General features: G+C 33.7%; 1 protein-coding gene across 4 annotated transcripts in view; it reads left to right on the top strand.

Moving 5' to 3' along the window:
* Positions 1-26,918, top strand: part of TANK (TRAF family member associated NFKB activator) — a gene marked incomplete at its 3' end in the record, with an annotated part of 52,250 nt that extends 25,332 nt beyond the window's left edge. For 3 of the 4 annotated variants that reach the window (XM_084235402.1, XM_084235403.1, XM_084235401.1), the window contains exons 4-7: positions 16,640-16,716; positions 17,379-17,494; positions 22,793-23,373; positions 26,742-26,918. In XM_084235402.1, the coding sequence (XP_084091528.1) occupies positions 16,640-16,716; positions 17,379-17,494; positions 22,793-23,373; positions 26,742-26,918 (951 nt within the window). Of the gene's footprint in view, positions 1-16,639; positions 16,717-17,302; positions 17,495-22,792; positions 23,374-24,643; positions 24,698-26,741 lie in introns of those variants that run through there. The other variant, XM_084235404.1, reaches the window with a different exon arrangement.
* Positions 26,919-27,235: the final 317 nt, after the last annotated feature.

A 27,235-nucleotide genomic window follows, 5' to 3' on the forward strand; every position in this document is an offset into this window, starting at 1 on the left:
TATTTTAGCTGTAATATTTCTTTGAACATAATTGGATATATCCAACTCAAAATATGGAAAATATAAATCTTGCTTAGAACAAAAGGAATAATGTGAAAGGCTCTAAGATATGTTAATAATTTATTTTAAATTTGGGTAATTTGTCATTGTTTATGAAAGTTTTAGAGTTTATTTTCCAGTCAGTAAGTATTTAAAGCAAACTATCGGGCCTCCCCGATGGCGCAGCGGTTGAGCGCTGGGTTGTGAAGCTGCCCGCAGCCTCTGCAGCGCTGGTTCGATCCCCGGCTGCTCCCCGGCCACCAGAGGAGGGTCCCACATGGCGCGCAGACCTCTCCTGCCGCCTGCTGCTCCCTTCAGCAGTGTACTTCGGTCCTTCTGCCTGCTCTGCTCCCCGCTCTGGCTCTGTTGAATTCTCTCACCCTCCCGCGCTTCTGACTGTACCCAGTGCTTGTATAAATAAATAAAAAATAAAATAAAATAAAAATAAAAAAAGCAAACTATCAATAAAATTCTTTTTAAAAGTAGCATTTGTTACCTTTTTTTTTTTAAAGATTTATTTATGTATACAAGAACTGGGTGTAAGCTAGAGATGCAGGGGGTGAGAGGATTCACCAGAGAGAGTGAGAAGCAGAACAGGCGCTTCTACTGAAATATACTGCTGAGGGGAGCAGCGGACAAGACAGGAGAGGTCTGCAGAGCCATGTGGGTTGCTCCCTGGCCAGCCGGGATCAAACTTGTGCTGCGGTGGCTGGTGATAGCTTGATTTTGCTGCCTTTAACCCCTGTACTATCAGGGAGGCCTGCATTTCTTACGTTTTATAAGACAAAGTCTTTGATCTTTAAAATACTTATCTGGATACTTGGCTGAAATTCAGTGTAAGTAGCAGAAATCTTGTCACAGTTTTATTTCTAACTATTTGATAATGATGATGCAACTATTGAAACTTTTTGAACATATAATAAGAACAAAAAATGTAAAGCACCAAATAAGAAATAAAACTAAATTCAGTGAGTTCTCTTAATTATTTTTATTTAATAGAGTAATTGTTTATGTGATAGCCACATATTTAATACTATGAAGAGCTTAAGTACTCACACCTCTTGTTCTGTAACCGTTTAATAAAAATAAAATCTGTATTTGAGCTTTCTTATTTTCCTTTATAATATCTAGAAACAAAGTGCTAATGAGCACTAAAATCACAAGGAATTACAGAGAAGAAGTATATTGTAAAGAAATGGATAAATTAGATTTATTGAATATTTTAGAGTTAGTTGTATATTCATTGTAAAAAAAAAAAGGCCTAATTTAGAAAAACATTGGCCAGTCATGTGATTGAAATTAAACTTTCCCAATGGCATATATTTCTCTGTATTTATTGTGCTATAAATAAATTCACATGTAAGGAATACAAGTGAAATCCTTTCCTTAATTATGAACTTTGAATGATTGGGGTATTTTAGAGTTTTGGTTGGTAGCAATTTTATAAGAGTGTATATCCACAAACAAGATTTAGAAGGCAGTATGCAGCAATGGCTAAGATTTTTATTTTTCTATTATCAGTATACTCACTAGTCTCAAAAACTGATTTCTAGATATTACATTCCCATTTGGTCTCTGTAATAAATTAGTAAGTTGATAAAGATGCTTTGAACCAGTAGTAACAGAAGGATGGTACTATTAATCACCCACAGTTCTTTCCTTCTCCTGTTTGGTGGTTAATTTGAGGATTTATTTTCTTTAGATTATTTTGTTTAGAATTTGGTTAGGATATTTGAAATTGGAAAGATCCTTGGACATTATGGTATATGACAACTTTTGGACAAACTGGAAGAAAGAAGGGTATGTTGAAAAGGAGGCTCTTTTAGAAAATTTTATTTGAAAAATGTGAAATTTATAATTCAGGCTCTGTTAATGCTACTTGTACATAAAAAACATGCAAATTATCCCATATTTGCCTCAAAACTTGACTGCTTAAAACAAAAAATATTTATTATCTCAGTTTCTGTGCATTAGAAATGCAAGATAAAAGTGGTTCAGTGGTTCTGGTTCAGAATCTCATGTTATTATAGTCAGGGTATGAACAAGGGCTTCAGTTTTATAAAGACTTGACTGTTGTTGAAAGATCTACTTCTAAGCTGACTCATTCACATGACTATTTGCTTGAGACTTCTCTGCAAGGACCTCTCTTCACATCCTGATACCTAAGAAAATAAGAGAGATCCACAGGAGAGCAAGGAGGAAGTCAGTGCTTTCTGTGACCTAAACTTACTTCCTCTTTAGATTAACTAGCTTAGAAACGAGTTACTTTTACTCCAGAGGTAAGAAGAAAATTCCTTCACTTGAAAGGAAAACCACCAAAGATTTTGTAGCCATATTTTAAAAGCATCACAAGCATTGTAGATTGTGGTAGACCAAAGAGGGTACCAAAGATTAGGGTTTGGGAAGGTAAATATTAATGATCATTAAAAGAACATGGTAGAATTTAATAATGAATTCAGTTTCCTGAATCCTGTCATCATTAATCTCAGAAGAAAGCTGAGCAGTACTAAAAGAACCAAGGAGTTATTGTATGTTACTGCTAATTCTTTTTCTTATAACCAATTTTTAAAATTGAAAATATTTGTATACAGGAAATGAAATAACAAAAATGTACATATTCTTGGCAAAGATTATTCATCTCATTTATAGGACACCTTTATCAAATGTAGTAATACATGTCATGATACCAGTTATTAAAATAACAAATGTGTTCTATATAACCATCAGTAGATATTGTTTAAATCACTTTTTTAAAAAGTAGCATTATAATAGTCATTTTTATGATCTTGGAAATAGGAGATGTTTACTTCTAGGATGCATTTTCAACCGCCAAACTAAATACTACCTTAGTATTTAGAGTATCTTAGAGTATTTTAGAGTATCTTTAGAGTGTTTAGAGTATCTTAGATTTTGACAAAAATTATTTGCCCTTATCTTTAATCCCACTTTTAGTTTAGTGGAAATTATACAATAGTTTAGAATGTTTAGATTCAAGAAAAAATGTAAAGAGCAATATTATAAAACATATAAGAATTTGGTGATGTTGGTAAATTTTCTTCATTCATTTAGTAATTGTCAACTGCTATGTACCTGATACTGTAAGCAACTGGAAGAACAAAGATATATTGTACCTTCCTCTGGCTTAATTGATTTAATAACCAAATCAGACATTATTGAATGTTGCAAAGTTATTTCAGATTCTAGGGTCCACAATATGAAGTAAATGTGTTTATTTGCACTTTTAATTGTTTAAGTAGAGATCATGTGTTCATGTGTCCAGAGATAATTTTATCCTTCACTTCCGATTTTCTGTATATATATTCCTAACTCATTCTTTTCATGGCTTTTCATCTGAGTTACATGTTTTAAGCAAAATTTTTAAAATATAAAGAATGTTGGTACCGAAAGATGGAAGTTAGTTGGCACATTCCTAACGTAGGTATCATTGTGATTAGATTAGCAGATCTTTGAGAAGCAGGAAAGATTTTTGTAGATTTAGAATAGTAAAACAGTGGTGTAGCTGTGGAGCTGCCATCAGTGCTAATAACATTAAGGAAATAAGATGTGCTATACCTGGCAATTGCAAGTAAATATAGAAGCTCTGACATGTTTGAAGGAAAGCTGATGTCTAAATATACACTTGTCAGTCACTTAGTCAAGAAGTATTTATTGAACTCGTATTTGCCCACTCGTTCTAGTCATTGACAGGAATGCAAACAAAAAAAAAAATGTAAATCCATCCCCTTTAAGGAACAATAATCTGGTTGGAGAAAAAAAGATTTAAATACCCAAGGCAATTAGCAAGCATAATAAGACAATATAAAGTCCTATTTATGTGACAAAATGAATCATAATTATAAATTTATAGTACAAATAAAACATACAGACCTTAATTTAAAAATAAAAATCCCCAGTGAGCTGAAGGTAGGCTTGAACAAGAATTCAACATTTAGTTCAAGTGCCTATGATACAATGACAAATGTCAAGTTAGGCTGGGACTTACAGAAGATTGGAGAAAACTAAGGTTTTCACCTTACCTTCTTGGTCAAAGCAAATGTTCCATTTCCTCTGGTTTTATTTTAGAAATTGAATCAAATAGACTTTCTTTTATATATAACACTTATATGTTACTCATCTTTGGAGACTAATCTTTGCTTATAGACTATCTGGTAGAGTAATAATTTAGAGGAAAAATAACTATAGCCAACCAGTTCATTCATTAAAGTTTTCCAGAGTGCCATAATAAAGATAACAGACTCTAAGAAGATATTAATATCCATAGCAAATTAATATTTACATTTTGAAATTTCTATTGCAAGAAATTTTATCACCATATCTGAATTATTATTTCATCCCAACCCTCTCCTGGTTTGGATCTCTTTTTTAATTTAGGACGTCATTTTAGGGATTTTGCTTTGCTGTAATTCTGGAAATAATTTTTGAGGAGAGAACATGAGAAGCGACATGTGACTTTTTAATTCTTTCTCTGACTTCTAAGCAAATTTAAATATATCTAGTGTGACCTTTCTCCCTTATTTGCCACTTTCCTGTTTTCTATTCTTCTCCAGAGCTCAGAAAGCAGAATTAGTATAATCTGCCATCCTAAAAGTTTTCCAAATCTGTTTTGAAGATATTTTTCTGTTATAAAATGCTTTTGCATTCAATCTATTGTGATGTTAATAGTTTTTTTGTTTGTTTGTTTTTGTTTTTTGATTGAATTATATTCAGACAATCCAGCCTCACACAGATATATTTGGGAAGGAAACTGTGGATATTCTTTTTTGATACTGCACTAAAACTCATTTAAGTAATTGTTTCTTTAAATGTTAACTGCAGTAGGAAAACTAAAACCATGTGCCAGTGAACTTTTCTTCTACCTTTCTGTTTTTCTCCCGAACAACCATTGTACCTCAGCATGAAACAGAAATCTTTTTAATATGTTCCCCATTTTGTAGCACAGAATACTAAAAAGATGTTTCCTTGGGATCAAAATTCAGTAGAAAAAATTCAGTAAAATTTATCATTTTTATTGCCTCATCAAGTATCTTCTTAGGTAAAACTAACTTTTATTTATTTAATTTTTTTTTTTCACTGAATGTGTGGCATTGAAGAATATAGTGACTACAGTCTGGTAACATTGCCTGGGTCATACTCAGGTACCAGCAGTTTTACTCACCGTTGCTTTGCATCATCAGTATTACTGACAGTAAATAGTATAATTGCCAACGCAATAAAATTGGCAGATAACATCTATTAGTATTGTGACAATAGTTGACCCCATGGAGCTCAGGGTATAGGATTTGATTTTACACTACCTATAATCCAATGTTTCATAGATGTTGGAAGAAGACACCAAACTCCTGGGTTGGAGAAAACTATCTTTATTATTCATAGCACAGAAGCTGCAAAAGCATTATATTTGCATTGGAGGTAGATGAAATGGCCAACATAGTAGATCCAAATGGATTCCTACATATCATGGATAGTATTAAAGAAGAGTAACATTGAAATGGGAAAACCGATCATGTTATAGCAGGCAATAAACAGCTTTTCATTGTCCAAGAGGGAAAACATTATCTTATCCTTCAAATTTGCCCTCTGCAAACACAACTCTGAGAAATGTCCCAAGGTAAAAATCAGAGCTTTATATTCTTGTCTCGCATAGCAAAAGCTTGCAGGACACTCAGGATCCATATGATTTCTTTCCCTATAGTGGATCCCTTAAAAGGCTCTCAAAACTCCCAAGGACCCTAGATCATATTTTGAGAACCAGTGGTTTTACCAAATTATAATTTCCTATTAGAAAAATCATGTTACATTTTTCTCAGTAAGTTATTTACTTTCCATCTTACTGGAAAAAATGTCATGATTTAAGAATACTGTGGCATCTCCTCAGGAACCCTTATTTATGCACAAAAATCATAATGTTTGCCTGCCAGTCTTTTTCACAATTATTGGATAATTAATTGGTTTATATTTTTATACTTTAGATCATGATACCTATAAATTATTCCTGGTTGCTTATCTATATCTACTGTATTAAATCTAGCACAAACACTAATTTTTTTACTCTAGTTCATTAAAAGACAAGTATAAAGCCTGATACATTTCTTGAGGTATTCCACAGAACCCGAGACCTGTGAAACACCACATACTATGTACACTTTGTGGTCATTTTTAAAGACACACAAATGAATTATAGATCTGAATTCAACCGTGAGAAAACCACTTAGCTTCATTTAACCACATAATCTCTAGCTAGCACTTTTCCCATTACTGTATTTTAATAACTCAATGGGTTTGTAGTTCCCTCTAAGATATAGCTAGAATTTGATGAGGGAGATTTTCATTTGCACCTAATGTATTACACTCTGAACTCTGCTACTTATGCAGTCTTGTTATATTATAAAAGCTAACTTTTTCCCTGTAAGATTTTTTCCTCTGGCTATTAGTCATCTTTCTATTTACTTTATATTTTGCTCTAATAGGTAGGTGGATGGGTGGGCAGGCAGGCAGGTAGATAAATGGATTGATAGATACTAGAATCCTAATAACACTATTAGAAAGTAGTTATCAGGTACTCTGCAAGTCTTTAACCTGTTTTTTATCTCCTGATGTTCCTATTGGAAAATCACGTAATAATGAGATAGGTAATTTTTGTCTTACCTCTTTCACTGTGTTTATCAGTAGTGGTATGATTTTTGTGTTCTAACTCAGTTTTCTTCTAAGTAAGTCCACATATGTCTGTTTTACCCACTGTTATTTTAATCTCTAATAGCTCTTCATTGTTTAACTTTAAAGACAGCATATTTCTGTCAACATTTCATCCAGATAATGCTGCCGGGGTTATTGACTTATCATTGTCCCTTAAAAAGTATCATCTGAGGCCGTCCCATTGGGCTGCGAAGCTACCCGCAGCCTTTGCAGCACCAGTTCAATCCCTGGCCGCTGGCGAGGGTCCCACATGGTGCGCAGACCTCTCCTGCCGCACCCACTGCTCCCCTCAGCAGTGTACTTCGTCAGTCTGCCTGTTCTGCTTCCCGCTCTGGCTCTGGTGAATTCTCTCACCCTCCCGCACTTCTGACTGTATCCAGTGCTTGTATAAATAAATAAATTTAAAAAAAAAAAAAAAAAGAAAAAGATAAACCCAAGTCAACCTGAAGGAGCTGGTATTCTTTAAAAAAAAAAAAAAAGTATCATCTGAAAAGTATTCCTACTGCATAACCAAGTGGTCATAAGTTGCTTTCCTTCTTGCTGCTGCTTATTAAACAGTATTTCCTCCCTCCTTTTTCCATACTGATGGAAATCGAGGAACATGCCTCAAAATTCCCATTCTCCTTAGCTCTTCTCATCATGTCTAAGGACAGTGATGACTTTTTTTAAAAGCTCAATCTAAAAACTCTTCCTGCTTTTTAGATAAATGTTCATTCCTTTTTGACATGGAGAAGATAATAAATATTGGTAATTAGTTGTTTTCTCCAAGTCCTTCTTGGCAGAATTAAAAGTTGGTATCCCTTTGTCAGATCCCCAGTTATGGTTTGAATTTTGCTATTCCACAAAAGCCTAATCTCAGTTTCCTTAAGGTTTACCTTGCCCAAAGATTTTTTTTTAATGCTGAAAAGAATGGTCTTATATTTAAAAAGAAAAATGAAGATTGGAAGTGTCATCCAGATTTGAAGAAAAGGTTATTATGTTATGTTTTAAACTTGGAGGTCTACAGTAGACAGCAAGTGAAAATTGTATTGAAAGAATTGAGTGGCTATGGAGAGAGTGGGCCTAAACAGAGAGACTTCAGGAAATGATTATCAGTAGGCCTGAAATGTGCATGAATGACAAGAAAGATAACTAGGGGAGAATAATGTGTCTGCATCTGACCCTTCCAGAATGCCCACATTTGTGGTCAAGGACGAAGAGAGAACAGTGAAAATACCTAAACTTCAAGAAGAAAATCTAAATAACAGATGCTTGTAGCTAGAAAAAGTTTCAAGGAGGAGATGTTGATCTGTAGTGTGAAATATTGTCTCTCCAATAACCATTAAGCAGAACACAAGCTTTAGAAAGAGCCATTGAATTGATATTTAAGACATCTCTGGAAAATCATGGTGAAATCTTAAAAGAATGGAAAGTTTTTTAAAAAAAGAACAAAAACTGAGTTTGGGAGTTCAGCTTCTGTTACTGAACAATGGACAGCTAACAAAACCGTGTTCTACAAATAATAGTAATAATTCTGGACATCACACAAAAAAACCAATTATGTGAGGACTTTGGAAACAGTTTTGCGTATTTTGGAGAAGAATCAATTATGAAGCAAGTAAGTTTCTCAGAGTAAACTCAGTTTTCAGTGGTTTTGCCCTTGAGGGTGGCCACAGTTTCTGTGGCTGAAACTCCATTACAAAGCCCACAATCATTCTGGCTGAAAGAACCAGGAAAGAGAATGAGTCCAGGATAACCATGGTCGTCAAAGACTAAAGGAAAAAACCCCAAAGAGGAACATGTCAGAGAAGAAGAACCCTAATTTTTGTGTTTAACTCAGCTCAAACCTCTGGTTACCACCTTAGCACGTAGATTTGTGAAGCAAACTGAATAGTTTGCATCAGAAAATGAGAGGATTAAACTAAATTCTATCTGGCTTCAAATGTGTGATAGTTCAGAGTCTGCATATAACCAAATTAATTACCTGCAGAAACAAGAAAATCATTACCTCTCTGTACCACATAACATGTCTTCACAACTTAATATTCATAATGTTCATGGTGCAAGTCTAAATTATTCACTTGGAGATTTTTTAACACACACAAAAAAAGACCATACCAAAGATTTTTTCCCAGCAATATTTAAACATCAAAACTTGGCTCATAACTACTTCTCAGTGAGAAATGTATTTGTTGTATGACAGACAGGTTTTTGAATCTTAAAATTAGTTTGCTTTAGTGCAATGTATAAATGTTACTGTTCTTTATCTACCTCACCATACTGAATAATTCTACTACTTAGCTTCTCTACCAGCCAGTCCCCTGTGCTATAATATAAGAGCCTGGGGTGGAGAAGCTTGGGTTCCAGTCATAGCTACTCCACCTGCTGGATTATAGGCAAATGATTTAACTTCACCAAAACGTTATTTGCTATAACTTTAAAGTCAAATTAAAGGGCTCAGTTCACAAGATAATGTGGATTAAATTATTGAATATATGCAGATTGCTTACATGATAGCTATTTCCATGAGGACATTTTGTTCATGGTAATAGTGTAATATAAAATGTGGTTAATGGAAAGGATTTTTCCAAATCACTTTTTTTTTTTTTTTTAAGATTATTTATGTGTAGAAGAACTGGGATGCAGGCCAGAGGTGTGGTGCTTGAGAGGATTCACCATAGAGTGGGGAGCAGATCAGGCAGGTCTACTGAAATACACTGCTGACAGGTGAAGTGGACTAGAGAAAAGAGGGCTGCTGCGCCATATGTGGGTTAGCTCTCTGGACGGATATCAAACTCGAGGCATAGCAGTTATAGCACTGAGACTTAATCACTATGCCGCCAGGGAGGCTGGCTTTATTTTTAAGGTACTTATATGTTTGAAGAAAGGGTGAGGGGAGTATGGGTAACATTAATTTTGAATTGGTCGTTTAAATTACTCATGTTGCATAAAAAGGGATTCCCATAATTAGTTATTTCTATTAAGAAAATAAGAGGGCCTCCCTGGTGGCACAGGCGGTTGAGCGCAGCGCTGTGAAGCTGTCCGCATACTCAGCAGTGCCAGTTAGATCCCTGCCTGCCTCGGAGCAACCCACATGGCAAGCAGACCTCTCCTGTCTCGCCCACTGCTCCCCTCAGCAGTGTATTTCTTCAGTCTGCCTCTTTTGTTCCCTGCTCTGTCTCTGGTGAATCCTTGCACCCTCCCGCACATCTGACCTGTACCCCAGCTCTTGTATAAAAAAAAAAATATATATATATATATAAAAGAAAAATATATGCAAAATGAAAGATTCAAAAGACAGATAACAGGAAGCTATTAATCTCACTTTGCTTCAAATTAACTTCATAGAATTTAAATTAGAGTAATTATGGTGACAGTACTTACAAAAGATTTAATTTTTTTCTTTTAAAGAATGATTTATTATATGGAATTGATAGATTTTTTTTGGATTTACATTATACAGGAATCCTCTAAAGAACTTGGAAGTAATGGGTTATTTAATTTTATTTTTATTTTGTTTATTTTCTTGCCACTTCCTTCAGAACTCTGGGATGGTTCCCATTTTGCCCTGGAATTGTTCCCACACTGGCAGTGGGTTTGCATAGCGCACTGCATCATGCAGAACAGACATGGCTCCTAGGATTTGTGTTCTTCTTGCTTTGCAAGATTTTCAGAAATATTAATGAAGATGAAAGAGCCATAGACTTCGAATGGCCACACATTCTTGTAAATAAAAATTCCTTGTATTTTTTAATTTACTTTTTGTCCCCTAACTTTTACTATGCATTTATATTTATTTTTAATCAAATCTCTGTAATTTTTTCCTATTCCTATAATTTTTCCCTTTCTCCCTAATTCTACCAAATTCAGTACTTAACTTAATCTAACATCTTTATCTCAGTAAGTCTGAAACTAACTAGGAAATTACTCAACTTCCATTTTTCCTTTAGCATTTCCTTCTGCTTCAAAATCTAAGTAATAAGTGAATCCTTGGTTTCAGTTTTTCCCAATGCTCATTTTTCTTTTTTCTGCATAAATTTATCAAGCTAATACTAATAACTATATCACTTTATATTTTTTACTGATCAATCCCTTCTTAATCAGCTTATTTCTTGATTTACATTTTTTTTAATTTACAGCATAGTTCTCTTTTCCATTTTAAAAGAATAATTCTGTTAAACCTCATCTAGAAACAAAATCAAATATTGGCTACCCTCAGTTACCTGAGCTACCTGAAAGTAAATATTTCTTTTGCATACAAGGTTATCAACTCAAATTTTAAGGAAATCTTTGACATGAACACTGGAATAAAGTGGTAGTTCTTCTACTATTGTTCAGATATTGTTGAAAACTTACAACCTTTATTCATTATTAGCCTTTTAAAGCTTGGATTCCTTCCATATGTTAGAATACATACACATTGCATCAATGTGGCACAAGGGGTTAAGTCGCAGCACTATGAAGCTATCTGCAGCCACTGCAGCACAGTTCAGTCCCCAGCCAGGGAGGTGATGCACATGGCTCAGCAGACCTCTCCTGTCTCTTCCACTGCTCCCCTCAGCAGTGTATTTCAGTCAATCTGCCTGTTCTGTTCCCCACTCTGTCTTTGGTGAATCCTCTCACCCCCTGCACTTCTGGCCTGTACCCCAGCTCTTGTATGCATAAAGAAATAAATCTTTAATAAAAGAAATAATAAAGGTCCCATAATTTAATTTTGCAGGATTTAGCTGCTTGAAATTTTTAAGAAACAACATTCTGAAATAAAATTTTTCATTGCATTTCTGCTGCCCACCCCCCAGCTTTATGAAAGGATAATTTATATATATATATATATGATGTTTATATATGATGTATAATATGATGTTTTGAGATATGTATGCATTATGGAATAATTATCAACAGTCAAGCTAATTACTTCTGATTAAGCCATTGCACATATTGTAGTGAAAATATAAAGGATTTACTCGGCAAATTTCAAGTATTCAGTGTAATAGTATTAACTATAGTCAACATGCTGTACATTAGATCTCCATAATTGAAATATCAACTCTTTAATATCTCTCCATTTTACCCACCTCCCCAAAAGGTGGCAACCAACATTCTACTTTCTGCTCTTATGAGCTCAACTTTTTTAGATTCCACATGTAAGTCAAATCATACAGTATTTGTCTTTCTGTGCTTGGCTTCTTTCTTTCTTTTTTTTAAAGATTTATTTATTTATGCATGAAAGAGCTGGGGTACAGGCTAGAGATGCGGGGAGTGAGAGGATTCACTAGAGACAGAGCAGGGAACAGAAGAGGCAGAGACAGCCTGAAATACACTGCTGAGAGGAGCAGCGGGCGAGTCAAGAGAGGTCTGCTGGATCATGTGGATTGCTTCCTAGCTGGCGGGGATCGAACTCGTGCTGCAGTGGCTGCAGATTGCTTCATAGTGCGGTGCTTAACCCCTTGCGCCACCAGAGAGGCCCTGTGCTTGGCTTATTTCACTTAGCATAATATTCTCAGGTTCATTTATGTTGTTTCAGATGACAGGGTTTTCTTCTTAAAACTAATATATTCAGCCTTAAAATATTAATACATTTATATATACACAATAACCAAACGTGTGTGTGTGTGTGTGTATCACATTTTCTACATCCATCAATGGACACTTAGGTTGAATCCATATCTTGTCTATAATCACTTCTGTATTCTTAAAAGTTATTTAGAGAATAAAACACTTTAATTTTTAGTACCAAATATTAAAAAAAAGACAGGTGTTAGGGAATGTGTCCATTTCCCTCTTTGAAATGTTGATATCTAACGTATCCTGAACTACACCATAAAAACAACAAACCTGGTTTTGGACTAATGACTTTCTTTCCTCCTGCATAGTTATCATTACATATTCAACTAGCCTTTAAACATATTTTTTATGTAATACCCATTTATGAGAAGCTTGAATTGATTTACACTAAAGCAAAGTGCTCCTGGGCCTCCCAGGTGGCGCGGCAGTTGAGCACTGGGTTGCGAAGCTGCCTGCGGCCTCTGGTGCCGGTTTGATCCCCGGCTGCTCCCCAGCCACCAGAGGAGGGTCCCACATGCTGCTCAGACCTCTCCTGCCGCCCGCTGCTCCCCTCAGCAGTGTACTTCGGTCCTTCTGCCTGCTCTGCTCCCCGCTCTGGCTCTGGTGAATTCTCACCCTCCCGCACTTCTGACTGTACCCAGTGCTTGTATAAACAAAACAAACAAACAAACAAATAAATAAATAAAACATGCCTCTATCAAAAAATAAATAAATAAATAAAGCAAGTGCTCCTAATTCACATAAGAGAAGAGTTAAGGAATCTTCTTAGAATCTTTTTATTTTTTTAAATTTTTTTAAAGATTGATTGATTGATTGATTGATTGATTGATTGATTGATTTATACAAGCACTAGGTACAGTCAGAAGCGCGGGAGGGTGAGAGAATTCACCAGAGCCAGAGCAGGGAGCAGAGCAGGCAGAAAAACTGAGGTACACTGCTGAGGGGAGCAGTGGGCGGCAGGAGAGATCTGCGCGCCACATGGGACCTGCCTCCGGTAGCCGGGGAGCAGCCAGGGATCGAACCTGTGCTGCAGAGGCTGTGGGCAGCTTTGCAACGCAGTGCTCAACCGCTGCGCCCTCTTCTTGAATCTTTTGTTTCAAATGGATTTATCTTAATTATTTAATTGAATAACTTATCCAGCATCATACTGGAAGTGTAATGAAAAATACAATTTGTTAAGACTCACTTCATTCCACAAGTTCAGTATTTCTAAACTAGTACTTGAAACAGTATATAAAGTTAAGTATTTTAAGTTTTAATATCTCAAATGCATTTGTTGAATGATTTAATGTTTAAAGTCTAAAATGATCAAACTTCTCTTCCTTTCTTACTTGAAGTTACAATAACTTCAGCTTCCTGAAGCACAGGATTCACTGAAATAATATTTGAGAATGAAAAAGAAAACTACAAGTTTTCTCTTCTGATGTTTACTTATTCTCTAGGATACTCAACAAACTCAGTGAAGTTTATTAATATCTAAAACAAGTTGACATTGAAAAGAAAGTCTGGGGCCTCCCTGGTGATGCAGTGGGTTGGGCACAGTGCAGCGCTGTGAAGCTGTCGCAGCTCTGCGGCACCAGTTCAATTCCTGGCTGGCCAGGGAGGTGCCCACATGGTGCAGCAGACCTCTCCTGTCGCACCCGCTGCTCCCCTCAGCAGTGCACTTCAGTCCTTCTGCCTGTTCTGCTCCCTGCTCTGTCTCCGGTGGATTCTCTCACCCTCCCGTCCCTCTGGCCTGTACCCCAGTGCTTGTATAAATAAGTAAATCTTTAAAAAAAAAATAAGAAAGAAAGAAAAGAAAGTCTGAGTTTCTAGGGGATATCTTGGAGTTGCCATTGACTAATAATTAATCCTAAATCCTTCGACTAATACGTGATCCTTTTCAGAAGGTTCTCAGATACTATGGAAATAGCATTAACATGCTGCATTCTTTTTAAATGAACCCTATTTATGTCACTTTTATTTATTTATTTTTTTTGCAACTAACATGATGAATGGTTCCTATTTTGAAAAATTTCTTCTTGGGTTGCTGGGGATCTACATTTTACACTTGAAATATATCAACAGATTTACGTAATATGAATGATAGTGCACAACTTTCTTTAATACAGTCATTAATACCTTTCTTTTTTTAGATTTTATTTATATTTGTGTAGAAGAGCTGGGGTGTAGGACATAGGTGCAGGGACGGGAATCCTCTGGTGAGAGGATTCACCAGAGACAGAATAGGGAGCAGAGCAGGCAGATTTTCTGAAATACATTTCACCTTATGTTGGTAAGCTCCTTGGCAGGGGCTGGAACTCAACCTGTAGTGGCAGTCATGGTGATAGCACTGAGACTTAATCCTTAGACCACCAGGGAGGCCCCTTAAAACTTTACTTATAACAATAATAAAAATAATAGAAATTTTTCAGTAATTATGCCCTTCCTTTTTTCCCTACCAATACACACAAGGAATCTTCTCTGGATAAATTCATCTACACCAGTTAGCAAATGTAAACATCACAGACTTGACACAAATTATTTGCTAAGCCAAACAGAAGTTTATAATTCTTTTCCCACCTTTTCCTTCACTTTTTCTTCTCATCTACTTACTAATTTTTACAGTTTCTTTAGCTTTAGAACCTATCCCTCCTCGATTTTGTCAAAATTAAATGAGAAAACGGGTATTCTCTTCTTTACTACCTCCTGGAACTACCTTCATTTTTAGGCTTAAATTAAAAGGTACTTCATTTTGGTTGATTTTAGCATCTAATAAAATATTTTTTTTTTAATGTTGAGAATTTCCAGTAGGACATTTTGAAAGGTTAATCATTCCATTTGATGTAATCTTTGTATTATGATTTAACATTAAATTGTCAAGTATTTCTATTCTTTACTACTCTCTGATTTTGTTAAAGATTTAATATAATCTTTTAAAAGTTTGTTTTTATACAGCATCCTGTATGGCTGACTAGCTTTAAAATGTTGCCTTTTTCTTAGTCCATACTAAAATCATTGAGTGTTCTAATTACACATAACACTAAAGAAAAACCTGTCTACCACTTTTAAAAACAAACTGTGAATGTGAAAATGTCTTCTGATGTGACTGCTTTATAAAGCTCAATAAAGCAGTTTCAATCCAGAAGCCCTGACCTAAATGTTTGTCTGATAAAAAGCATTCAACAGTAAATGATTTTTATTTTACCTCAATCTGACAACATAATATATAAAATCACAAATGGCTTATGTTGCCAAGATTTTATTTTACTAATTACTGTTAGGTAATACCCTATTTTAGAAATGTTAAGCAAACACTGGTATTTCGAGAAAACTGGTGAATCAGAGCAATAAACTAAAATAAATTGGGGAAGATACTAATTTTAAGAAAAACAAATCAAGTTTTTTTATTAAAGAACAAATAAGACTCCTAGGAAATTGAAATTGCTTTTGAAAAGCAACATTAAACAGAAATGTACTCACATGATATGAAGCAATGAGGGGAAATTGCCCATTTTAATAATAGCTACAATGAACTGAAGAATTGAATAAAATCTAAAGTCACTAAATTGAAATGTCCACTGGTTTGAATTTGAACTTAAATTAAGACCTGTGTAGTTTTGGTCAGATTATAATTAGTGATTGTATAATATTAGAACTTCTTCTAGTTTTGAATTTATTGACTTGAAGCTTTAAAGTACTCTAGGTATGGTGAAAGATTTTTTTAAAAATCTAAATACAACTGGCAACATGTTCTTGAATGTTCACTTTTAAATGTCAAAATACATGCAATACCAGTGTAAGCCACAAGGTGGGAGTGAAAGGCAAGAACTTGTGTTGAAGTAGCTTAAATACATAATTAACACTATCTTTAAAATGCTTGTAAATGCTAAGGAACTATAACATGGTTTTCTTTCTTTCTTCCTCTAATAAAGCTGTATTTCTTAGCAAAGACTCTATAACAAAATACGAAGACATTTATTGAAATGTATAAGCCAATTATGGAAAAAAAGTAAATACCATTTTTTCCCCTGGTCATACCAGGTACTTAGTGACCAGAGTAGCAGTTTTGAGCACTTGTTAAAAATGAGGAAATTCCTTGAATTATCAGTACTGAAAATAGTTGAAAAAGTTACCAGAAATACTTCAAGTCTTTGTCCTGCTTTTCTGCCTTTATTTTTCTCTTTCCCTGATCTCATGTAAAGAAAAAAAAAAATCTGTAGTATATTCTATGCATTTGTGAGCTATCTAAATTTATTTTTCAATAAAAAAGATAAATTAATTTTCCATATGTTTTCTGTTAACCCATTCTCATTTGAGTTTAGAAGCAATTTAAAATGGTAATCATTTTGTATCTTTTAAGGTCAGAAGACAAGAGGTTTCTTCTCCTAGGAAAGAAACTTCATCAAGGAGTCTTGGCATTCCTTTATTCCATGAAAGGTAGTTCTGCATCCTTTTTTGCCAACTCTGAAAATCTTAAATATTGACATATATTTACTTATTTTTAAATCTTAACAGCTGTAACGAAAAGCAGCCTTTTAGAATTAGAAGAGACCCAGTTCTAGATTCCTCCATATTAAAATGACCTAAATAAAAATAAATAAATAAATAAAATGACCTAAATAAGTCATACAGTTTAATAGCTGAGATGACTCTAAACCCTGAATTCTCTAAAACTGAAATATACCAAGTATTGTGACCACATTGATATGTGTGGATGAATCTTAATGTGTACCTATCAAAGTGAGTGATATTTAATTTTTTTTTATTTCAGATCTTTATAGAAAACAAAATCAATGCATTGGAATTTCTAATATGCTTTAGAAAGAGACAGCCAGCATAAGTGTGATAAGTACATAAGCTGGTCTGTACTACATTTATGTATCAGGACTTGTCATTTATCACTTATTTTGTACCTGACTCTCCAAACATTAGAGTTGTGTTTGAAGACATTGTGTAGGAATTCAAGATAATTTGTTTTAGCTTTAACCTTCCAATAATTATTTTGTAGTACTTAAAAGGGTGCTATATAAGTTTCATTATGGTTTTTAAAAATATTTGAAGTACATTTTTTTATTTTAAAATACTGATTTTTTTTTTAGGGGATGTATAGAAAAGACTTTCTGGGATCTGAAAGAAGAATTTCATAGAATATGCATGCTAGCAAAAGCTCAGAAAGATCACTTAAACAAACTTAATGTACCAGCTACTGCAACTGGTAAGATTTGATTTAATTACAGTAGTGTTAATTTTATTGGTGGAAATGGATTTATTTTTTTATTGTGAAATTATTTTTAAATGCTTATTAAGTACTAAGAATCTGCAACTTGTGCCTCATACCACTTAATGAGTCAGTGCTATTTAAGGGTTGTAATATACCACACTACTTAATTATTGACTCTCCCTTTCTCTTTATTCTGTGGTGCTATATGAATTGAGTAGAATGACATAATTACTGAGCATCTCAATGAGAAGTTCTACCTTGGAAAAAACACAAAATAAATATAGGATATATCTCTCAATGTTTTCATTTACTATATGGGGGTCTTATTAAATATTAATTCATATGTTAGTAAGTGATCTTGAAGTTGTATGATCATATATGAGCTAAATAAAATTTTAACATCAGGTTTGTTTTTAACTTCTTGCCTGAAAGTTAATTAAACACCATGGAGATATTCATGTAATTTGGTTGAAGAAATAAACATTTGAAATTTCAGGAGACTAATTCTGTTGGAGGCACAAAGTACAAATTTAGTATAAAATATAACTTAAGAGGAACATCTGTTTTACACATGTGTTGCAGTATGTTTTTTAAAAGCTCTACCCTTCCTTCAAACTCTAGACTGGCTTCCTGGTATTTGCTTCAGTAGTTTGATTATATGAATAGCAAAATACCATGGATTGAATCTGGCTACCAAGTACTTCTGTAAACAAAAGGAAGGTAAACTGATCGTTTATAATAATAAATTCTCCTTTACCCTTGTGATTTGAGATATTCTACTTACAATTCCCAAGAGATGGGATTTACAGTTTTCACTCTGAAAGATGTTGCAGCAGTGCTGACTGACTATGACCCCTTTAATTAAAGATCACTTTCCATTTCTTACAGCTCTTATATCTACACTCTTTTAAAATGACTTAATTTTAAATACTGCAGATTCACTTTTTGCTTACTATTACCATTTTATTTTCAGGAAAAGTACACGGTATAATATTAGAGAAGCAAAACAAGCTTTGTGGTTAGACATAATTTATTTCCCCTCCCTTTTGCCTACCTCTCCAAAAATAACTGATTTTCTACCTTAATTTTTATATTTCATGAGCGATGCATCTTTTCTAAAGACTAAAGGTAAATTCTTAAGTAAAGAATTATTTTTATTTAAAATACACTAGCTACAAAATGTAGTACCTAGAATTCATAAACATGCTTCTTTGAACATCAGCATCTTATCAAAACATTGTAATGGTGATAATATTCATTGTTACACAGAGAACCTATCCCATTATCAATGGCTTAATACTTTGACCATTTTTAAATTGCACAGGTCTAAATCTGAGTATGTGTCTGTCAGCTAGAACACAGAGTGTTTTTAACTTCAATTTCTTCTCACTAAAACTGCCTCCTCCTAACATTCTTATGCTTTATATGTTACAAAGAATAGATACAACATTATTCTTGAAATGTTTCAGATTTGTTGTGCTATAGACTCCAGTGTTGTTTTGCTGGGTTCAAACAGAAATTAAAACATCAAATATTATGTTCTGGCAGTGTTGGATCAAAAGGTGAAAGAAAGAAAAAGAAATATTTTGAGGAAAGGTGCCTACCCAGGATTTTAAAGGATGAGTGCTACATTGAATTAAAATATAGAGGGACTCTTTCAAATGTAATTTACATGATACATCTTGAAGCAATATATTTGACATTATTGTACCTAGGTTATTTTTTGTTAGAATTTAATTTTTACTTTTACATAAACAGATATAATTCATAAAAATTAAATTGGTGGAATTGTACATTTCCTTTTAATTTCTTTTTTTTCTCATCAAAATAAGGCAAAAGTAGGGATAAAGATACAAATGTATGTTTGAGCAAATGTGACTTCATAAAAATTGCTATTTGGTTCATAAAAGAAACTCCTATTTCATTGGAGAGCAGGAGAAAAGATATATAACTAAATGTTACAAACCATCGAATCTCTTTTATTACTATACAAGGTAATTTAATTGAGAAGTGGTCTAAATGGGCATCTTGTCCTTAAAATTTAGAAATCTAAAAATCTTTCTCATTTTCCTTGCAAAAATAAGTGTCCTTGAAATAGACAAAATAGAAAAGCAACTTGCTCACCTGATCATGTTTCTCAATATAGTATTAGGATGGCAACTGTTTTCATGTACCTCATTTGAATTTTCATTTCCTAACCTTGGTTTTCTAGTAGTCTTAGGTTTAAACCTTTTTTTTTCCTTTGATAAATAGTAATTCCCATTGCTTGAGCAGAATAATTCAAAAGATTATTTTAATATGGCTAAGCGGTATGCCAGCTATCTATACTGAAAAAAAAAAATCTGCTTTATTACAGCTGTTTGATTCCATGATGTTTATACAATGACTAGGTTAGCTATTGGAAAAGAAATTCAGAACACATTTCTGTCATGTTGAGGACTCTCCTCTCTATAGAAACCAGCGTATTTAATTTACATAAGGTTTCAAAGCACAGGCTCTAGAGTTAAGCTGCTGGATACCAGTCCCATATCTACCACACATTCATTAGCTGTGTAGCCTTGGAATTAGCCTTCTCTATGTCTCAGTATCTTCTTTTATAGGGTGGGAATGGATAACAGTACTTACCGTGGGATTTTTTTTTTAATATTAAATGAATTCATGCACATACAATGATTATAAAAATGTGTGGCACATACAAATACTACTAATAATTGCAGTTAGCAGAAGCAAATTCTTCAATATTCCCCTGTTCTGTGAAGATCATTTTCATAAGGGTTTCCTTCTTCTCAGTTAGGAATTTAGTTACCTCAATAGTTGATTTTTCTAACTTGCAGTTAACAAATATAAACTACAAAGAAAATTAGTTTCCTAGAATTTCCTGCCACTCTTAAGCTACCAGAAAAAATGACTACTTATGGATGAATGAATTTTAGAAGCTCAGAGTACAAAGAAATCCTTCTAAACAGTGAAACTTGTTCTAAGTTACTGTATCACTCCTAGTCACAGCCAGATTATCTGGTAAATGTAGATTGTTAAACTAGGCCCTGTGGAGAAGAGAAGATAGATTCATTCAGAGTGCAATTATTGAGAGCATACTATGTGCCAGGTGCTGGACAAGGTAGTGGAAATCACTGCGAAACAAAACGTAGTTTAGGACCTCAAGAAACATCATTTAATGGGAGTCCTTACGGCACCCAAGAGTCATGCTTAAATCAGTCTTGAAGAGCCAGAGAGAGCCATCCCAAGAAACCAATGTCTAAACCAAGATACAATGAATAAATAAGAGTTATGCAAAGAGTAGTCATGGGGACACTTGTAGCAGTCTGCACAACATGTGTGCAAAGACCTAAAGACAAGAAAGCATGGCTATTTTGGAGAACTCTACGAATTTCATTATAGCTGGAGTCAAGAATGTGAAGCAGGTGTGAAAGATGACAGCTTGGAGAGGTGACCAGTGACCAATCATGAACAGTTTTACATGACTTTTCTGAGGACTGAGAGCCTTCAAGAGCCATGAAAGTTTTTATTAGGAAGGTAACATGACCAGATATGTATTTTAGAAAAGTTCGGGGCATGGAGAAGGAAGAATGGTGTAGAGAATGCATTGGTTATGAGATAAATTTATTGGCAAAGAAATAGTTCAAAGGCTGTTGTAATAATCCAGTAAAAGAAGATGATAATGCTAAAATGAGGCAGTAGGTATAGAAAATGGTGGAACAAAGAAATTGGTTGTATTGTACTATAATTATATCCAAAAAGAAAAATACCTTGTGTTGGAAAGTGCTGTGACAAAAGATGGAAAGGTGTTATAATTTTTCATTTATCAAAAATACAACATTACCAACCTTCAATCTTCAAACCTCCTTGAGGTGACATTGTGGCTCATAATTTAGCTTGCTCTAATGTCACAGCATCAAGGCAAGTAGTGCTTTGATCATTGATTTGGGGTTTTTTAGAAGATTTATTTATTTATGTGTATAAGAACTGGGGTACAGGCCAGAGGTGTGGAGGGTGAGAGGATTCACCAGAGACAGAGTGGGGAACAGAACAGGCAGATGTACTGAAATACACTGCTGAGGGGAGAAGCGGGCGAGTCAGGAGAGGTCTGCTGCGCCCTGTGGGTAGCTCCCCTCCCTGGCCGGGGATCAAACTTGTGCTGTAGTGGCTGCAGATAGCTTCATAGGTTGCTCTTAAACCCTTGTGCCACCAGGGAGGCCTGTTTTGAGATTTTTTGCATTGAGAAATGTCGCCTTTGTTGACCCTACATTAGACTGTAGTGCTTTTTGAGTTCTTATATCTGAATTTTTTTTTATTTTTATCTGCTCTCATGCTTTCAGTTTTGTTTTGTTTTGTTTTATGTCAATACCTGCCTTTACCATACGTTTACATTTGCTGCTCTAACCAGCTATACATTAGGGAAACATCATTGGGCTCCTTAGAATAAATTTAAAATGAGAATAAGAGCAAAAATCTTGTATCTACTGACTCTGTGGCTGCACTTTAGATTCATCAGAAGCTCTGTATACTCATTTTCTAGTTTTTGCCTATTTGTGGAGAGCTGAATTTGGTGCATAAATGACTTCTAGATAAAATGAGCTACAAAGACCCTGACAGCTAACCATTTTCTACAAAGGCTTTTCATTTATTTATTTATTTGTATAAATGTATATATACATATACATGATGAGAAAATCATACATTCACATGCAGTTTCCTGAACATGAATTTCAAAAATTCATCCTTTTTTTTTGCCTCTGTCTTCTTGCTCCCTAACCCCTACCACCATCATTTCCTCACATGGACTATTGAGAATGGGAAAAAGCTAATTTGATTGGTGATATACATTATCATACAGTGATATTGGAGGGAATAAATGGTGTAATTCATACAGATTCTTAACCTGTATAATGTATATATGTCTAGTAAGGATTTTCCCCTAACAACTTATTTGTCTAAGCAAGCTCACAGTTGCAGCTTCCATTACTGACAAAATGTTTAAATGTATACACTACGAGCAAATGTTTTTTTAAGTGTAAAACAGTGTAACTGTGAACAAGATGCAAAGCGTACAGAAAAAGGCATAGGAGAAGACAAAGTAGTTAAATTGAGACTAATAAGCTACATACCAATTCACCCACAGGAGACTGCTAATATTTCTGCATAAGCTGGTAACTAAAGTAAAAAAGTCCTCATTGTCTTAAGTTGCTATAAAAACCAAAGCTGATTCAACATTAAGATTTTTAAGAATGATTGGAATGTGACTGCTTTCCTTTTATGTTCCTTTCCCTGCAGAAACACAGTGTTCTGTGCCTATACAGTGTACAGATAAAACAGATAAACAAGAAGCACTGTTTAAGCCTCAGACTAAAGATGATATAAATAGAGGTGCACCATGTATCACATCTGTCACACCAAGAGGACTGGGCCGAGATGAAGAAGATACTTCTTTCGAATCACTTTCTAAATTCAATGTCAAGTTCCCACCTATGGACAGTGACTCTACTTTCTTACATAGCACTTCAGAAAGACCCAATGTTCTTGTTCCTGCTACATCCGAGGCAATGTGCCAGGATAAATTTAATATGGAACTCAGAGACAACCCAGCAAACTTTGTTAAAACAGCAGAAACTTTATTTGATATTCAGGGAATTGACCCCATAGCTTCAGCGATACAAAACCTTAAAACAGCTAACAAAGCAAAACCTTCAAATCTTGTAAACGCTTGTATTGGGACAACTCTGGATAGAGCTGCGTGTTTGCCACCTGGAGACCATAATGCGTTATATATAAATACATACCCACTTCAGGACCCGTCTGGTGTACCTTTTCCTTCACTTGATTCCCCAGGAAAAGCTATCCGAGGACCACAGCAGGTAACTGGTTTGCATTAACAAATATGTGTGAGCACACATTTTGCCATACATGCATAGATATGCATCTCTTTTAGGTAATTGAACATCCTTTCTAAACTAATGACCAGCCAAAGTTTAGGCTTTCAGTGAGAAATTCAGGTCCTCTAATAAATAACATGAAATTATAAAAGATGATATGATAAAGCTCTATTATATATAAGTACCTTAAAATTTATAATACATTTTAAAATTTATGGTACCTTATTCATATCTGTTGTGTGTCACTTTCTTAGTCCCTTTTTCAAAGCTTTTTTATTCAGCATCAGAATTGTCAAAGGAGTCATCATTAAATTTCATTATATTAAACAATAACATTTTTAATTAAATTTGTGTTAAATATTATGTATATTATACTTACATTTATGAGAATGCATGATTTTCCCCAAGTAAATAATTGCATTGTATATGCCTGTTTATCACAATAAGTGAATTGTCTTTGAATGAATACTTCTATTACATTCTTTGTTACAGAGTGCATATAGATCTGTAGGTTTTAGTTTTGGTTTCTAATGTGCATTAAATATATATCAATGTATTTTTGAATAGTTTCTGCATATGTATATTTTTAATCAAATACACTAATGTTTCTAAATCTCACAGACTAACTTGGAGTCCCCCAATCCGCTCCTACCCTCTTCTTTATACAAGTTCTATCAAAGAACTCTTAGTTTAAAAAAAAAAATTTAATGCCTGAAGGCAAATGAAAAATATATAATTGCTAAAGTAAACAGAAGTGTGTGAAAATACAGATTGATGTTCTTGTCTATATAACTTGCAAACATTTGTTTGATTCTCTTTGCCTTGAGAAATTTAATTTACTTAAAAAAAACTGAACAAGTTGATGAATACCCTATGATTTTATAAGTACTCTTATAAGTTACAGAGTTATAAATCAGCATACAAAGGAAACAGTAGTCAAGCTGTGGTATGTTTTAGTAGTAGGGAAAACTAGGCTTCTCTGACAAAAAGCTTTAATTATAAACTCAGTTATGTTCACATTGTACCTTATTTCACATCATAGTCTGTGATATAGTTACCACTAAATGAAACAAATTAAACAATTTCATTTATTGCAAGTAGAAGTCCTGTGGAGCTGTGAAGTACATCAGTTCTAATGCTTGTTACTTTTTTCTCCATTATATTTCTTGCTTGTTCTTTTACTAGTTAGTCTGTGCATTCATGTTTCAGTAGATGGCACCCTGCATTGTGCATTTGCTTTCCCTTGCTACAGCAAGGGAAACAGCTGGTATGTGATTACAACTTGATGGAAAAGTATTCAGCTTAAAAAATGCAGGAGAATTGGTGTTGAGCTGTCACAAGACATGGGGCATAAGGTTAGATAATTGATATTTTGGCAGAAAAAGCAAAGAAATTAGTTTGTTTTGAAGACTATGTTACAGTTTAGCATTGAAAGAATTTTTCTTAAAATCGGTTCTTAAAAACCTTTTGCAGTTTTATTTGTATTAATAAAGCTGGTATAAATATAAAATTCTTGAGTTGATAAAAACAAGGAAATTAAATTTTTGTTATTTAAAATTTTTAGTTTATATTAAGCATTGCTAGTTAATACTTTTTTTATACATTCAACTATCATAAAAAAGTCTAAAACATATCTGTGTAATTTTGTTCTTTGTGATTTTCTCTTCCTCTTATTTTTGCTGAGTCAGTGATGGGGTCCCAAGTGAATTCAATGAAGAGATCAAATCTGAATACTAATAGAGAAGAACAAATACGGACATTGAACATAAATTAGCAGACGATTGCCTCACCAAGTTTAGAAACTAAATTGCCTCCAATAGAATCTATAGATGCTGTAGATCTTAATAAGAATTATCTTGAATATAGTAATATTTTATTTATTTATATCCCATTAGAGTGTTACATATTAATCAAATGTACTTTTTGTTTAAACTGCAAGAAGTAAAATTTAAGTCATTTAAGATTTTTGCTTATATATTAACAAGTATTCCTGCTTTATCATGAAACCTCAGATTTCAATGTCTTTTAAATATTACTATTTTTATGATAAAATTGTTACTCATTCCAGAAGAAATTGAGTCAGTTAATATCTTTGTGCACTGATATTTGACTATATCTTAGTACCTAGACAGACTTTGTATATTTACACCAACTACACAGCTGCCCAGTAAATTATTTATAAGAAGACAGTGATGTTGTGAAACCCAAATACTTCGATTAGTAATATGCTATTTATGTAAATGATTGCTTAACTAAAATAAAAGAAATTAAGGAAATGAAAACTAATATTGTATCAGGTGTTAGACTAGGCTGTTACTTTAAAAACATATTAGTAATAGGAATGCAAAAGGTCTCCTTTGATTTTGGGGAGTAGATATTCCTGAGTACAGAAATAGCTACTTATCTGTGTCAAGATAAAAAAGCAAATGTAAAAAATAATATCAGGAAAATAAGATATTCCAGTCAACATTTATTGAGCACCTACTATTGAACTAAATGCTTTTTCTTGCCCTTCTGGATGTTTTCTTTAAAATAAAGTTGTTTGAGGGTATATAAATGCTACTTAGACTGTTTATAATGGGGGTAATTCTTTTGAATTATAATTTTTCCATAATTCTTTAATTGGGCAACCACTGACAGGTTTTACTTTATTCAGCTTCAGAAAGAGTAAAGAAGGCCAAAACATGCACTTATTCCAGGAGCAAAATAAGTCAAAAGAATGCATCCAGTGTTAGTCTTTTGAATGGCTAATTTAAGTAATTGAGATTGAAAACAAAAACAAAAAACTCTGATCAATAAAATTTTAGTACTTTAAAAGAAAAAAACTTTAAAAATGAAAACACTTATTCCTATATGATTTATTCATTGTGTATTTGCTTATAAATAGTGGTGAAATTTATTCTCTATTAAAATGCATTCAGAAACATCGTGTCTAGTCTGCTATGTATTAATAAAGTCCTTATGACTTAAGTTTTCTCTTATAAAATGGAAAAAATAGAATGTAGTTTTTAAAGTCTCAGTTATTAAGTGTTGCCCCTAAATTTAATAGCGTTCCAAAATTATGGAATGTTGGGATACTAAAATTTTCTGATGTTAAAGCTGAAAGATTTTTAAATATGCGAAGAGAAAGTATATGCATGTGTATTTTAAGGGCTTTTTAAAGTTTAGTGTTCCCTTTATGAAACAGATAACATCATGTCCTCATGATAACTCTGTAAAAGGGTAATTTGCTTTCATATTAGGGAATTTCACATATATGCATATAATTCATTCACAATTTTTCAATTTGGTGTCCAGTGCAAGTTGAGAAATACAAATAACAGAAGATGTTTTTGTTTTGTTTTCTGCAGCCCCTTTGGAAGCCCTTTCCTAATCAAGACAGTGACTTACCGGTACTAAATGGCACAGACTCAGAACTGCATATACCTCGAGTATGTGAATTCTGTCAAGCAGTTTTCCCACCATCCATTACATCCAGGGGGGATTTCCTCAGGCACCTTAATTCACATTTTAATGGAGAAACTTAAAATACATTTGAAAACAGACATGAAACTGTGTGATGATTTTATGTATGGAATACAAATGATTGCAAACTTATTTCAGGATCCTTTATTGAAAAATCCAGTCACAGCTGTTTGAATTTTTTTTCTAAACTTACATTGTAACTTTTTTATTATCTCTTAAAAGGTCATTTTGTTCAAAACTATTTCATTGTATTCATGTTTACAGTGTTTACCTTAAATCAAAATTAAAAAGTGACTTGCAGACTTGCGTAACCATACTTTGTTTCAAATGTCTAAGTTTAATACTTGGATTTCTAGTTAGAGCTATTGAATTTCTTGAT

Source organism: Talpa europaea (genome assembly GCF_964194135.1).
Source record: "Talpa europaea genome assembly, chromosome: 1".
NCBI lineage: Eukaryota > Metazoa > Chordata > Mammalia > Eulipotyphla > Talpidae > Talpa > Talpa europaea.